This window comes from Kogia breviceps, chromosome 5 (assembly GCF_026419965.1).
Source record: "Kogia breviceps isolate mKogBre1 chromosome 5, mKogBre1 haplotype 1, whole genome shotgun sequence".
Lineage (NCBI taxonomy): Eukaryota > Metazoa > Chordata > Mammalia > Artiodactyla > Physeteridae > Kogia > Kogia breviceps.
This window is the reverse complement of record NC_081314.1, coordinates 104,058,081-104,074,524: the sequence shown is the minus strand read 5'-3', so window position 1 is coordinate 104,074,524 and position 16,444 is coordinate 104,058,081. Positions and strand designations below refer to the sequence as shown.

The window sequence follows — 16,444 nt, the reverse complement described above, 5'->3', positions numbered from 1 at the left end:
GGACAAACAGAAGAAAAGCTGGCTACTACTAAGAAAGACTGCATTTGTTACAGGAAATCAATGTGTCTAAGAAAAAGTTTCAGTGTTACAATGTAGCACTGCATTTGAATTTCTTGAATTTTTTTTTTTTTTTTTTTTTTCCGGTACGCAGGACTCTCACTGCTGTGGCCTCTCCCGTTGCGGAGCACAGGCTCCGGACGCACAGGCTCAGCGGCCATGGCTCACGGGCCCAGCCTTTCCACAGCATGTGGGATCCTCCCGCACCGGGGCACGAACCCGTGTCCCCTGCATCGGCAGGCGGACTCTCAACCACTGCGCCACCAGGGAAGCCCAGCCCTGAATTTGAATTTCAAAGTAACTGGCAGAATAGGTGCTTGGGGAGAGTGGAGGGGTGGGATTATTAGTTATTAGTTCACCATATGGCAGGTCAAAGGGCCCTAAGGAACTCGGAGGGATAAAATCAACAAAATCATCAGTGTATGCTCCTGCCTTTAGCACAATGCTCAAACCATCACAAGTGGATGCAACCTGTCCGTTTTTTTTTTTTTTAATATGAAAGAGAGAACTCATGAAAAAAAAATTCTTTCTAAAGGTATAACAGTGGAAAGGAATGAAACGATCTGAAGAAACCAGAGGAAGAAGAAATCAGAGGAAGGAAAGGTAGCTGACTCTAGAGCAGGGATGAGCAAATGACAGCCCATGCATGGCCTGTTTTGTATGGCGAGAAAGCTTAGAACAGTTTTTACATAGTTAAAAAGCTGTAAATAAAACAAAAAAGAATGAGTGACAGACATGTGGCCCATAAAGTCTGAAATGTTTGTTAGCTGGCTCTCTACAGAAAAAGTTTGCTGCCTCCTGCTTTATACTGTCCTGAGTATGGATCACACTCTTGCCTTCTGAATGAAACTGGCCTAGGACCTGAAGAGAAGCTGGCTTCAATTACGCTTATTGTCTGCAGGCCCGAGCGTGTCGAAGATGCAAGATTTACAAACAGATCACTCATACTATGTTTCTATTCAATGTTTCAATTTCTCCTGCTTTTGATGCCTAGTCTATGTTTTGTAATACAGTAGATCATGAATACCATGAAAATACATTCTTAAAAACATTCTCTTGGGATGAGAGGGATTCATAATACTATCTCTGATTTATGTCAAAATTTGATTTATATTCAAAGCGTTTCAATTATCCTAATCCATCATGGGCCACACAGGCTATAAGGAACAGAGTAGTTAGTTATGCCTTCTGATCTTTAAAATGAAGTAAGGGTTTGGCAATATACTTCTAGACTCACTCTGGGCTCTTTCAACACTTAGAAAAGAAGAAACAAATCACTCTTCCAAATGACTACCAACCTTTCTGACAGAGAACAAGCCAAGATAGCAAGACCTTGCCTGCGCTCGTCAATACACTCAGATATCGAGCACACAAAAGGTTATTTCATGAACACCATCAACGTTTGTCCTTATCACACAAATGTTATTTCATAAACACCATCAACAGTGATACTGCTCAGGCCTAACTCATCCCTATCCCACCCTGTGCAACACGCTTATTATAAACAGCATATATACTTACACCACAGACGTTACGTTGTTAGCCAAAGAACTTTCATAGTACGGGATGCCTTTACTAATTACGACACTAATCCGGCCACCCAAAATGTTTGACACTACGCCTGCATGCACACCAGCCATGCACAATGGTGAGGACTTCAGGGAGGAAAGATAAAAGATTAGTTTTAAATTTTCTTTTGATAATTCATAAACAAGACACTTATACTTCTTCCTCTAGAAATTAATTGATCTGGGCAGTTTTCTTAATAAACATGGGATAGATTATTGATGATACAACACAGAACAGATTTTTAGCAGAAGAAAAAGAACAAAATGTTACATATTACTAAAAAGAAGTAATTCCTAGAAAATAAAAATCAAGATAAAGATATACAACAGATTACACATCTATCTATGAAGGAGTTTTAAAAATGAAGTTTTATCATCACTTTAACATAAGCCTATATCCAACTTACATCTCTATATCCATGAGGGACTGTTCCAGATATCTCAGCAAAAGGAAGCAGACAACCAGCTGGGCAGTACTTGCTGTGAAATAAAAACAAGTTAAAGGGTATATAGTGCTGCACTTTCTGGGGAAAAAGGCCAAAAAATGTCACTTACTCTGTTTTCAGTTCAATGTAAATACCATAATCTCACCACTGAGAGAACCACCGCTTCTAAAAAGCCCTTAAGATTTTCTTCCACCCATTTACACGTCTTCACATACATATATATAAAAATTATTTCATATTCTACATACTGCTTTATTTTGCTTCATAATGAATGGCAGACATATTTCTACTCTAAGAGCTATTCATAATATTTAATAGTTACATTTGACCTTGTGGAAGAACCTCAATTTATTTCACCAACTCTCTATTGATCAAATTTAAGTTGATTTAAAAAAAATGCTTGGCATTCATTCATTTATTTACTCACTCACTCATCCACCTACCCACTTAACACATTTACATGAATGTCTATTACACTGTCTGTTAAGTGCTGGGCTGTGCTAGGTACCGGGTTTACAAAGGTCAACCAAGCAAATATGGTGCCATCCTCACTGGGTGTACATTCCCGTGGTGGGAGAATACATTAAATGGATACTTTACACTAATTAGATTATGATTAATTAGATTAGATTATGGTTATGCTATAAAGAAAAGGCACTCTATGAAATAACCGGGACGAATCTAACTTAATAATAAGTAATACAAACATTCAGCAAACTTACTATGTCCCAGGCAACATTCTAAGTACACTTCAAGTCATCCACATAAGAACCCTACATGGTAGGTATTATTATTATCCTCATTTTACAGATGAGGAAACTGATGAGCTGTGTGCCCAGGTCACACAGCTGTGTCATGGTAGATGGGCTCCAGAGTTTGTGTTCATATGCAGGGCTCTGCACTGCCTCGGTCGGTGGAAGGGAAACCTCAGCAGAGAACCACCGGCTGTCACTGGAACAGTACAGGGATGTGTACCACAACCAGAAGGAACAGCATGTCTCTGAGGCAGGACGGCCTGTGTGTGTCTGGAACCGAGGACAACCAGTGCAGGTAGAGTGCAGTGAGAAAGGTAAGGTTAGTCTGAGAGAAGCCTGGAACGGGGGAGAGGGATCAGATCAGGCAGAAGCCAGAGGGGGTTGTGGTGAGGAGTCTTGGAGTATATTTCTAAGTAAAATGAGGAAGTCAACAAAGGATTTTGATGGTCTATACATATAATCTGATTTTTGTTTTTTTAAAAAAAGTGATTCTGGCTCCTGGAAAGAAAAGAGACTGTAAGGACCATGAGTGGAGGATAAAACACTGTTAGGCAGTGCAGGCGAGAAAGGACGGCAGCTTGCATGTGGGAGGTGACGATGGAGCTAGAGAGTGGAGGGTCCAAGACAGCTGATCCTCGGGCAGGGCCGTGTGACAGGGCCGATGCCAGGGTTACCTCTGCTGACCACAACCCCCCACGAGGGCTGAAGAGCCCCCCCCCCCCAGCAGCCCAGAGAGAGAGAACCATTCCTGAAGACAAAATGAAGGTTCTTTGGGGAGCAGTAGCAAGTTGGGGGAGGTAAGTGAGACGGGTCTTCCAAGATGAGAATGAAGTTGCTAAACAGAGAAGAATAAAGTGAATCCAGGCATATACCCTGAGAAAAGCATAATTCAAAAAGAGTCATGTACCCCAATGTTCATTGCAGCTCTATTTACAATAGCCAGCACATGGAAGCAACCTAAGTGTCCATCAACAGATGAATGGATAAAGAGGATGTGGCACATATATACAATGGAATATTACTCAGCCATAAAAAGAAATGAAATTGAGTTATTTGTAGTGAGGTGGATGGACCTGGAGTCTGTCGTACAGAGTGAAGTGAGTCAGAAGGAGAAAAATACCGTATGCTAACATATATATATGGAATTTAAGAAAAAAAAATGTCATGAAGAGCCTAGGGGTAGGACAGGAATAAAGACACAGGCCTACTAGAGCATGGACTTGAGGATATGGGGAGGGGAAAGGGTAAGCTGTGACAAAGTGAGAGAGTGGCATGGACATATATACACTACCAAACGTAGGGTGGACAGCTAGTGGGAAGCAGCCGCATAGCACAGGGAGATCAGCTCCGTGCTCTGTGACCACCTAGAGGGGTGGGATAGGGAGGGTGGGAGGGAGGGAGACGCAAGAGGGAAGAGATATGGGAACATATGTATATGTATAACTGATTCACTTTGTTGTAAAGCAGAAACTAACACACCATTGTAAAGCAATTATACTCCAATAAAGATGTTAAAAAATAAAATAAAATAAAGTGATTCCAGACAAAAGTTCTGAGAGCTCAGAGCAGTATAAATAATCCAGGGACGTTTCAACATGAGTACGTTAACGTGAGACTAGAAAAATGGCCCAAAGACTACTTGTGAAGGACCCTGAAAACCAGGCTAAGGAATAGGGATGGCATTTTGTCATAATAAGTAGCTCCTGAAGATTTCAAAGCAGGGGAGTGATCGAATACAGATTTTAGAAAATAACTTGGCAGAATGTGAATGGCAGAAAAAAGCCAGCAAAGGTTAGAAAAGGGACACCAATTACAAATTAATCCTAGTCCAAGCAAGAGACAAGGGTGTAAAGCAGGGAAATGGTAGTATTAATAAAAATGCCACCTGGGTAGGAACAGTGAGGAATTCTCTAACAGCCTAAACCATCCTGTTACTTCTTTTTGAGCAAAGATTAATGGCTCTTCTACCTTTATTAGGAGTTTTGCCAGATTTTGAAGAGTGACTAGTCCCTACTTTTAAAGTATATCCAAATTATACTTCCATTGTGGAGAAGATTCAAATGCTAAAACTTAAGGCAAAATTTAAACATTGCAACTCAGTGGTTTTACATAAGCTCTGGTTTACTGATGTCTCAGAACAATGATTCAGTCACACCATGTACATTAACCATAAGTACATAAGATGAGGATGAAGTAGATGAAGAGTAACATTTAAGAAAAGAAAAGTCACAAATATGGTCATACCTGAACTCAGGTTCCAAAAAACTGGATGCAGTGTCTAAACAAGTAATTAGATCTAGAAAAACAAAAATAAAAAACTGATTCAATAATAATAGGTTTATTCTTGCTGAAACACCAACTGTTTCCAAACCCAAATCATATTGTTCTAAATTTCAAAATCTTAACAGCTATCAAGGTAGTACTTTAACTTTTTATAAGGTTTTGGTAATCACAATTTCTTTGATTTTAAGTATCTGGACTTCTGGGGCTATGTCTGCCCAATACTGAATACACCACATCGCCTCATAGAATCACATATCATACACATGGACGGTACACAAATAAGTATAATTTATAGCCCTGAAGTAGCTTCTATAAAATATATCGATAGCTTCTGAAGCAAATATTTCTTGTTACTATATGACTAAAAATGATCCCTTGTTGGTTATGCATGAGGAAAACAATAACAAATGAAAGGTGAGTTAATTCTGTGGCTCTAACTAACTGCAACTCAAAATCTGGTCCACGAGTAGGACCAGCAGCGGCAGCATCTTCTGGGAAGTTACTAGAAATTCAAAAGTTTGAACACCATCTAGACCTACAGCATCTCTTGGCAGTGGGGCCCAAGAAGCTATTTTAACAAGTCCTCTAGGTAATTCTAAAGCACACTCTGCATAAGACAGAACTTTAAAGTTTTAACATCTCCTATCTCAAAATCAAATCTGTGTAAGTGCTAACCTTGTCTAACTAAGACCTAGGGCACAGGCCTGTGGAAAAGGTGGCTTCTGCTTCAAACATTTCAGTGCTTTCCTTCTGCTCTTAGGACAAAGGGCAAAGTCTTCGACACAGCCCACAAGGTCCCACCTCAGTGTGGTTTTGTCCCTGTCTTGGCCTCTTGCCATACTAGCTTTCTTCCTGTTCCTCTGTGCTCTCAGCCAGGAAGGCGCTTCCACTATCCCTTCACCTGGCTCACTCCTCTCTGGATCTCAGCTTAACTGTCGCATCCCCTCAGAAGCTGTTCCTGATCTTCCCGAGTCAAACTGTGCTAGCACACAGTAGGCACTTAGGGCTTTTTGGTTTAACGAATGGATGACTATTATATGTTCTCATAGTACCATGTGTCACGTAAGAGTGATCTGTTGCAATCATTTTAGTGTTAATCAGCAACATCATTTTATGATGCCTAGCCCATGGGTAGTGACTGCGGCTGTCAGTCTTCAACTTTGTATCGCCAGCAGCAATCACAGCATATGGCACAACAGGAGGTTTTCCATCAACCTTTACTGAATAAATGAATGAATAAAAGTTTCTGATTGTTAGCATGTTTGGCTAAGTCCAATCATGGACTAACCTGTAGGGGGAAAACCTGGAAGAAGGTCCTAAGCCAATCACAAAGGTGAGTGATTTCACCTATAAATGCTAGCCAAACACTGTGCCGAGGGTTCCCAATACACTGACAGAGATAACACCTTGCATTCTTCCCAGCACACTGAAGGTGTACAAATATTTGTTAAATCAATGGCAAGCACAGAATAACTGATTATTCTATTTTACAATTCTGAAGAAAAATTATGTGTTTATTATCCAACTGGTACGTGTCAGGAAAGAACTAGAGCATAATAACTGTTAAACTAATAGGAAAGTGGTATCTTGAGAGAGATTACATGGATGAATATCTACAAAGTACAGGTACTCGAATGATGATTAAGTTAAAACTGTATTTTAGGAGTTCAAGAGGATACATGCCTGCTTAGAGGTTCACTATCACCTGGTTAACTGACTAGGAAAAGCAGACAAACTGAATTACCTGTATGCTATAGATATTCCTGGCAATCTTTACACAGCATCAAGAAGAATTGACTTTCCAACTTTCCTGTTCCACCAAAAGGGTTTCCAACTTCTAAGATTAGAAACTGAACTTCTAAGATTAATAGCCTGGGATGAAAAGGTACCTGTGTGGTCCAACATGGCATTCAAGCCATGAGAAGACTGCCAGCTGGCCCTATTACCTGCAGGCTACATGCCAGAATCCTAGTCAACTATGGATATACTTGATTAGAAGAGGGCTTTATTATAATAAAGCCCATGCAGTGCTGAAACTCCAGATTTTGCAAAAATGTATGCAACTCACTTGACCTTGCTCTCAAATTCCATGGGGGCTCAAAACAGCTCCCTAAGAGGAAAATATGAATTCAAAATGGAAAGCTATAAGGAGAGCCAAGAAGACAAAAGACAAAGAAAGTCATGATTAGAGTTTTTGACCTTTATAACTCCATGAAGGCAAAGAAAACATCAATTAAGCAGGGAAATTAGAAACTTTAAAATGTGTCTTTCTAGAAAACTTTTCCCAAGTAAACAGCCTTCCAGAAAATCACTATTACTATAAGGCGCCCAGTTAATAAGAACACAGCCTAGGCCAAAACGAATGCAACTCAAAGGGAACCATGTGACTCAAACTTCTCACAGCAGTGTATAAGAAGTTATCATAATGAATGGAATAGAACTGAGAGTCCAGAAATAAATCCTCAAATTTACAGTCACTGATTACAACAAGGGTGCCAAGACAATTTAATAGGGGTAAAAATAGTCTTTTTAACAAATGATGCTGGGACAACTGGATATCCACATGCAAAAGAAAGAAACAGAACCCCTACCTCAGATCATATATAAAAGTTAACTCAAGGTGGATCTAAATTCAAGTGCTAAAACTATAAAACACTTAGAAGAAAATATAGGTATAAATCTTGACTTTGGATTAAGCAAGAGTTTCTTAGATATGACACCAAAAGCATAAGCAAATACATAAAAACACATAAACTGATTTCATCAAAATTTGAAATTGCTGTGCTTCAAAGAATGGTATCATGAAAGAGAAAGATAAGCCAAAGAATGACAGAAAATATTTGCAAAGCATATATCTGATAAAGATCTAGTATTCAGAATACATAAGGAATTATTACAACTAGACATTAAAAAGACAAATAACAGAATAGACAGTTCTCCAATGAAGATACACAAATGGCTAATAAGCACATGAAAAGATACTCAATGTGATTAAGTATCAGGGAAATAATAATAAAAATTACAGTGAGATACCACTTTATACACACTAGGATGACTAGAATCAAAAAAACACATAACAAGTGTTGGCAAGGATGTGGAGAAACTGGAACCCTCATATATTGCTAGTGGAATTGTGAAATGGTGCAACTGCTTTGGAAAATGGTCTGTCAGTGCCTTAAAAGGGTAAATACAGAGGTACCATATGACCCGGCAATTCCACTATGAAAATTTAAAACATGTCTCCATACAACACGTGTACACAAATGTTCATCAACTGATGAATGGGTAAACAAAATGTGAAAGAAGTGGTATATTCATAAAATGAAATATTACCTGGCCATAAAAAGTAAGTGCTCATACATGCGACAACATGGATCAACTTTGAAAACATGCTAAGTGAAAGAGGCCAGTCACAAAATAGCACATATTACATGATTTCATTTATATGAACTATCCAGAATAGGCAAACCTAGAGAGATAAAAGTAGATTAGTGGTGAGGGGGTTAAAGATTAGCGAAGGGGGAGTGATTATTACTGACTACAGCGTTTCTTTTGTGGTGATGAAAACAGTCTAAAATTGACTGTGGTGATGACTGCACAACCCTGAATATACTGAAAATCAATGAACTGTATATTTTAAGTAGATGAATTGTATGGTATGCAAATTATCTCAATAAAACTATTATTAAAATCTTAAAAACAAGAAAGAAAAAGAAGCTATCATAGAAGTAGTAATAATTTCCTTTCATATACAGCACATTTGCATTGATGGATGAAATAAGCTTAGTAAAAGACAGAGCCAGGATTGGCAGTTTATTTATTCATTTGTTCATGCATTCAACAAGTTTTTAGTAAGTATGTATTATGATTAGGTGTTCTTCTAGGTGCTATAGATGGAGCAAAGGACAATCAGACAAAAATCCATGCATATATGAAGTGTACCTCCGGGGGGGGGGTAAGAAAAAATAGACAATGTAAATAAGAAAAATATATAGTGTATTAGTCGGTAATAAATATGCTAGAAAAATAAAGGAAGGAAGTTAGGGAAAGTTAAGGGGTTGCAATTTTAAGTAGAGAGGTCAGGGTAGGCCTTACTGAGAAGGAAGCATTTGAATAAAACTCTAAAATAGGTGAGGGAGTGAGGTATCAGGTATGTGGATAATGGAGAACACTCAAAGGGAATCACAAAGGCCCTCAGAAGGAAGTGTGCCCAGCATTGCTGAGGCCAGAGTGAACAAGGGGAAGACAAGTAAGAGATGAAGCCAAACGAGTCATGAGAAGCCATATCCTAATGGTGTCTTGGAGGTAAGGACACTGGGCAGAATGAGATGGGTTTAATAGAGTCACACTGGGTTGAGAGGAGACTGAAGGGGAGAAAGGGCAGAAACAAAGGTCAGGGAGGAATCTCTTGCCTGGGTAAAATTGAGGTAAAAGTTGATGGTAACGTGAACTAGTGTAGCAGTGGAGGCGAAGAGATGTAGTCAAATTCTGATATACGTACATATATATTCAGAGAGGTGGTTGATGCATGTGAAGTTTGAGACAAAGAGTCAAAGTTAACTTGAAGGTTTCTGACCTGCGCTAATTAAAAGTATGCGTTCCACGTAAAGTGCTTAGGGCAGTGATTATAATAATAAGTACTGATAAAGTACTCATTGTCAGCTCAATTATCAAGCTGGATCCACTTTAACACGGCACACAATACTAGCAAATCAGTGATATATGTTCACAGTGAAGGGCAGTATATCATTCAGTCAGTTCTCAACTAAGAGCTTCTGCATGGGAATTTTGGGGGTTTTTTGGTAATTTTACTCCAATATTTAATATATACAAAAGAATACTTATATATATTACTACACAAAACACCAAATATACTGCGAACTTCATTTGGGTGCTCTGGACAACAGGGAATGGCTGCAGTAGTACGCAGACTGCCCTCAGGGATTCTGCTGAAGCTCACAGCACTCTGCGCGGCCCAGAGAAGCGGTGGCCTCCACAGTGCACAGTCTACACTAGTTTTAGCAGCAGAGTCTAACCCAAAGTGAGTGGGATCATAATCCCTATGAAAAGAGCTGCTCTAACATCTGCCTTCCTTAACCTCAGAAGGCTTTATTTAAAGAGGAGGCAGGCCTCCGCGGGGTTTTGAAGGCAGGATTATGTGACTGTGAGGAAGAGCACAAGAAAAATATGAAAACAAAGATGAGCCAATAATCAACAACAGGATGACAGATCGCAGGGTTTTCTTAACGAAGACATCAACATCAGATTTTCTAAGACAGCTCTAACTTAGTTAGCAATATTACTATGAGCCATAATTGATATCCTATACACAGGGTTTTATTTAAAGTACAATTAAAATATTTTCTAATACGTAATAACTGCATAGGCTTGGGAACTTCATAGTTGTTCCATGAAATAGTTTTTAAAACATGACACCTAATGTTAACCCACATGTAATACCATGAAAATATGATAAATATTTTATAAGTTCACAAATAATTTTTAAAAATCAGCATATTGGCTACTAACTTAGAAATATTTTTGATTGACAACACTGTCAATTTCTGAGACTAAAGGATTGTGAAATAGATTTAGATTTTCCCCCAATTAATACTCTGTTTTGTGCTCTTGAATAAATTGAAAAAAAGACTCTCAGCAGTGTCAGTACCCATCACTTACGAGAGTATATCACCAACTATATTAGCTGCAGGGTATAATTTTTGTCCAGTTGAAGCCATTTACTTCTGAGGGAAGGGATGCTTGAGGGCCTTTATTTATTCTAACTCAAGGAAGCATAAAGCACTATAACTAAGTCATTATATTTATTTACCAGAAAGAAGAAAGTACACGAAGCAAGACAATGTATACTACAAATTCTTCTCCTTTATTTGCTCTGAAATTCTTTTAAATAACAAATTCCCCAGAAACTGAAGGGACTCGAGGTCATTCTTTCCCAATTTTCACTTTGTCAGCAACCTTGCATTGTAGGTGTACAGGTAGCTACTTTTCAAGAACTAGAGCATGTGCAACAAGGCTCATCTTTCCGCTAAATTATTGTGTCAATATTATTGTGTGACCTTGGGAATAATTCCCTGTTTCCACAATAGGAACCTGGCACTAATTTGTACCATGTGCAATCTAGTGAAGGGAAATTTACACATATAATAAAACATAATTTACCGTGATTGAGCATCAACTAACATTTACTAAGTGGCAGATAATTTATGTGGTATTTTACACCTAATCTCCTTTTACATATTGAGAATAAAGATTAAATCTTGTTTCTCTTAGAAATATTACAATGCCATCTATGGAAGCTGAGTCCACAACGGGAGCTCAGGAAAAATTTTCTCAGATGAAAATAGTCAATTTTTTTTTTTCACAGATGATGTAGGTAGGCCTGGCTCAGTTGCCTAAGCAATAAGTCAAATAGGCTACAAGCTACATATGGATATATCAAACCCTCTCCACATCTAAATTCCTATATACTAAAAAATGAATATAAGACATATTAAAAGACATTATAAGACATATCGAAATAACATGACATCTTGTATTAAAATATAAGAGACATTAAAAATATTAAAAGATTGTAAGATACATTAAAATTCTTTTGTAACCTAGTATCAAGGACACTAATAATATCTTAGTAAGAGTAGCAGTGAATGAATTTGTCCCCCGGATAGCACAAGATAGCACAAACACATACTTAGCCCCTTAAAAGAATTGCTAACTTACGAAAAAAAAAACCCCAAAACAAAAACAAAAACGCATAGAAAACACTTAAAATCATTAAGGTGCTCTTGAGGTTTTCTGTCAGTCTGAAATAAACTCTATCTCATAAAGGTGAATTGCCTCTTTGGGTTATACCACCTTAAAGAATTAATTCTGTTTATAAATGTCTCTGCAAAATTGGTAACACTTAATTCATCAGCACGTTTGTTGTACAAATTGACATCAAAATACAGATATTTTTCTGCATGTACACACACAAACACTATACATATTCATTTGTGTATAAATAAGAACAAATCTAAAAATATGCATGTAAACTGAGACTTCATTAATAAAATCTTACTGAATAGTTTAGAAGTTTTAAAACGTCTGCCAGACACAACAACAAAAATTAGGAACACAACAGAAAAACTAAAAGTAGAAACACAGCTAAGTGTAGCACTCAACAGAAAGGATCCTATAAAATTACTGTACAATTAAGGTAGCAAACAATCTAAGGAATTTATGCTCTATTTTCAAAACCAAAATCATCCCATGCAGGAAAAAAACAACCAGTTACAGAAATCTGGACTCTATTAGAAAGGAGTTCTCTATTCCACCCTTATGTTTCATTTACAAGTTAATATAATCCGATGGAAGATGGAAGAAATGGAAAATATTTGCAAAAAAATGTGGTTAAAGAATGTAGCAATTAAAACCTTTTATACTATCGGCGTTAAGTCTAAAAATAACCCAGCATATTGCAATAATAACCCTGTCAAATGGGAATATTTGTCAGGCTCAGCTGTTCCCAAGTCCTAAGCACATTGTCAGGAGGCAATGAATAAACAAGTGTTTATGAGTTCCAATTAGGCAGCATGTTAATACATCTACATTGGATCATTTTATTTCACATGTAATTTTAAACTAGCTCCTGTTTTTTCCTAAAAAAAAATAAAGGCAAACTTTAGAGTGACCAATACAAAATTCTGGATTGGTAAAATTTGAAGTAATGAGGTTTAACGTTACTTTTTAAGTGATAATTCATGTTCTAAAAAAGGAATATCAGATTATCACTTTTCAGCTGGTCATATACATATATATGTGTACACACTCACAGATACACACCCCGCCCCAAATTGATGGCACATAACAAACAGAGGCTGCCTTAAAAGACCTGAAGCTATCAATGCAAATGCAGACATGCCTTCTGAGCTCATTGTTCCGTAACTAAAATTACCTAAAAAATTATTGCCCGGAGTCATCCTAGAAATGTTGAGCTTTTCTTAGAAACTGGCTAATGTTGAACAGATTCAAAACCAGGAATTTAGAGCAAATCACCTATAAAATTTATTTTACTTTTCAAGTCCAGTGGTAAATGCTGTTTTTTACATTTACATTTTAGAATGAAAATGTCAGTATCATTTATTATTCTGGATTAAAAGATCTGAGTTACTGAGTCTGGACCTGTGAGTGGCTGGCTTTGCCTCTCTCAGTAAGACCAGCAGTAACTAAGGAGTTTCTCTCTACAGAACTCCTAAACAGTGGTTGCTAATATGTTGCCCAGGATATGTCTAGGATCCACGTACACCTTCAATTTTCAGATGAAAATTTCAATTTCAGAAAGTCTAGTTCTAATCTGATGGAATTATACCAACTCAGAGTAAATTACCAATCCTCTAATTATTACCGAAGTGTTGATTAATATTTTTATCTGTCTTTCTTTGCTACTCAATAGAAACAGGAAAACTTCCTTTCACTGGTAGATAAAATCTTTCAAAAATGAGGTTTACAGGTGAAAATTAAAAGCGTTAATTGTCAAAGACTGGAAACTACTGCTCAGAGATCATTAAAAATAACAGAGGAATAAAACCATAAAGTTATAAAAACTAGACCCTAAAGTGAAGAGCACACCAGGTACAGTGCCCCAGACATCACTGAGGCACTGTAGCAGCTCAGCGCCTCATCCAAGAGGCTTCTTTGTGTCCGAAGCCTCTTACTTCAACATAAACTCAGGTAAAATGAAAATTAATCCTTTGAAATGTTTCCCTGTAGAAGATATGTCTGGTTCAGAAGTCTTTAAAAATAATTAAATTAGAATCTGGCCTAATTCTGGAGCTACTTTTATAGCAAGAGCTCTTAATTTGGTCATCTCTGACCCAGTCCCCTCTAAACAGCCTCTTACCTGGCCTCCCTACAATTCTTCTTCTCTCTCTTTGGCCTGATCTTCACAGATCAGGGAATCATAAAAACAAAAACATAAATCCAGTCACATCACTACTCTGCTCTAACAGCTTTCATGCACTTTTTGGGGGGGATAAAACTCCAACCCTTACATTTTCTGCAAGGCCCTGAATAATGTGACTTAACTCACCACTCATTCATTTCACCCCAGCTGTGCTGGTTATTTTTCCAGTTCCTCCAAAGCTCCTTCCCACCCTAAGGCCTTTGCACCTGCTGCTCTCTTCCCTACAATGCTCTTCCCTATATGTCTGGAACCTCCAATTAATCCTTTGGTTCGGGGCTCAGAAGTGGTTTCTTCAGGAGAGCTTTGCTCTTCATCAATCTTCTACTCCCCGCACCCTTCTGGCCTCCCATTATTTGAATGTTTCCTTCATCATACTTACAACTGCAATTAAGTAACCATGTGTTTAATGCCTTTTTCCAACGCTGTACTGTAAGCCCTACGAAGCTGTGATTGCGTCTGTCTCATTTACTGCTGTTTTCCCGGTGCCAGGCCTATTGCAGGAAATAAGGCACTGAAGGGAATATAATTTTGCAATGGGCTCTTGTAAGAAGTAATGAAAATTAGTCTATCATACACAAAATCATGGCTGTATCAACCACACATCACACTATAACGTTATCAAGTCTTTGTGACAGTTTAACAAATGAGGAAGCCAGTGAAGCAAGATTTTTCACAACTTTCTCATTCCCAAATACTCTAAACCGTTAACTAGGTTATTAAGCTGGGGACATGTAGTGATGTTCCTTGAAAATATGCATGGAATTCAGTGTGGCAGCTAAGTTTCCTGGATGGAAACAAACTAAGACTCTCAACCAAAGCGCACCAGCCTTCAAATGAATGAGCCATTACAAGAAATTATGTCTGAAAGGCCACCCAAGAAGAAGTAATACGAAATTCAACCAGTGTTCTCTTGAATTTAGCCAATTCACTTCAAATGAAACAAATGCTTGATGGATGGGTAAGAATGTACAAAAACGTTAAGAAAAAATTCAGGGGCAAGCTGTGAGATAAGGATTTCCCAAGATGATTATGACTTTGGAAAGTGTTACTATAAAGAAGTTCCTGATTAAGGTAGATATTTCGAAAAAATCTTTGGAAGCTAAGAGTCATCTAAAATAGTGACACAGCCATTTTAAATCTGGCATAGATGTATATAAGTCTACAATATACTGATTGTGGTATCTGAGATGATTGCCAATTCTTAAGAAACTCTAATAAGGGCATTTAGGTTTCCGTGGATCAAAAGGTCCATAATTTAAATATCCAATGTAAGAAACTATTTTTTGTAAAGAGGATATACTTATTTTCCAGAAACCTTTAACTCAATAAATAACAAGGAGAGAAAGGGGAAAATATGAAAACGCAAAATAAATAATTTAACCTGATACTGCGACCAAGAAACTAAGAAGAATAAGAAGCAAATTAATTATCTTCTATCCTCTCACCCATCAACCCAAGTCTTTCCCAAAGTAAAACTGAAAGGATGGAAAGCTATCATTTCACTCTGTTTTCTATCTTACTCTTCTGATGCTGGCGGGCGGGGCAGAAGTGGGGAAAGTGAGATGTGTGTGTGTACAGTAGTGAAAGGGGGGAAACTAACATTTGTCTTCTGCCTACTATGTTATGTGCCTACAGACATTAAACATGTATTATTAGATTCAGTCCTCACAACTAACCCATTTACAGATGAAACTGAGAGGTGAAATGACTGGTCAGAGGTCACCTGCTTAGTACACGGCAAAGGCAGGCTTTGATTCCAGGGCTACTTAGTGCCCCTTCTACAACACCACACTGCCTTAGTTCTCTTAGTTCTGTCAAATATATTAATGGTTCATTTAACATAACATTTCCAGTTCTTTTCTTTCCATTATTCTATTCAAATGAGTTTTCTTTCTCACTCTGAGGGATTTTATTAGCCTTCAAATCTTGTTCCATAGCTTAGAGATTAAGGGAAAGTATACCTTTTTCCACACAGAACAGCTCTCCTCTCTCACACTCTTAATGAAATTAGTGAGACAGATAGTGTGTATCTATTTCACTTAATAGCCTTGCTTTTAATTCCCCCCTTCAGATTCTAAATATTAACAATCTCATGTTTATCTTGTAGTGTCTCAGAGAGCACTCCCCAGGTTACTCCTGGTGCTTTGCAAGTCTCTTCTTTGAAACGAATGGTAATATGGTTTTTAACACAGTAAGATGAAGTGGTAAACTGTGGATAATAAAGCTTTAAATTGATACATTTCAGTAACTGATAGATTTTTTAAAGTTATTATCATTTGTGTTCCAATCTTATAAAGGTGGAAAACTCAATATTTCTTCTACTAAGGAAAGGTAAGTATATAAAAAGACTTTATATAAAGTTAATATTCTTAA

At 37.7% G+C, this 16,444-nt stretch overlaps 1 protein-coding gene across 4 annotated transcripts in view; it reads right to left on the bottom strand.

Moving 5' to 3' along the window:
- Positions 1–16,444, bottom strand: part of DCBLD2 (discoidin, CUB and LCCL domain containing 2) — an 856,719-nt gene that overhangs the window by 43,359 nt on the left and 796,916 nt on the right. For all 4 annotated transcript variants that reach the window (XM_067034824.1, XM_067034823.1, XM_067034822.1 and 1 more), the window contains 3 exons: positions 5,071–5,122; positions 2,033–2,105; positions 1,579–1,712 (listed from right to left, as the gene is read on the bottom strand). In XM_067034824.1, coding sequence (XP_066890925.1) covers positions 1,579–1,712; positions 2,033–2,105; positions 5,071–5,122 — 259 coding nt within the window. The remainder of the gene's footprint in view (positions 1–1,578; positions 1,713–2,032; positions 2,106–5,070; positions 5,123–16,444) is intronic.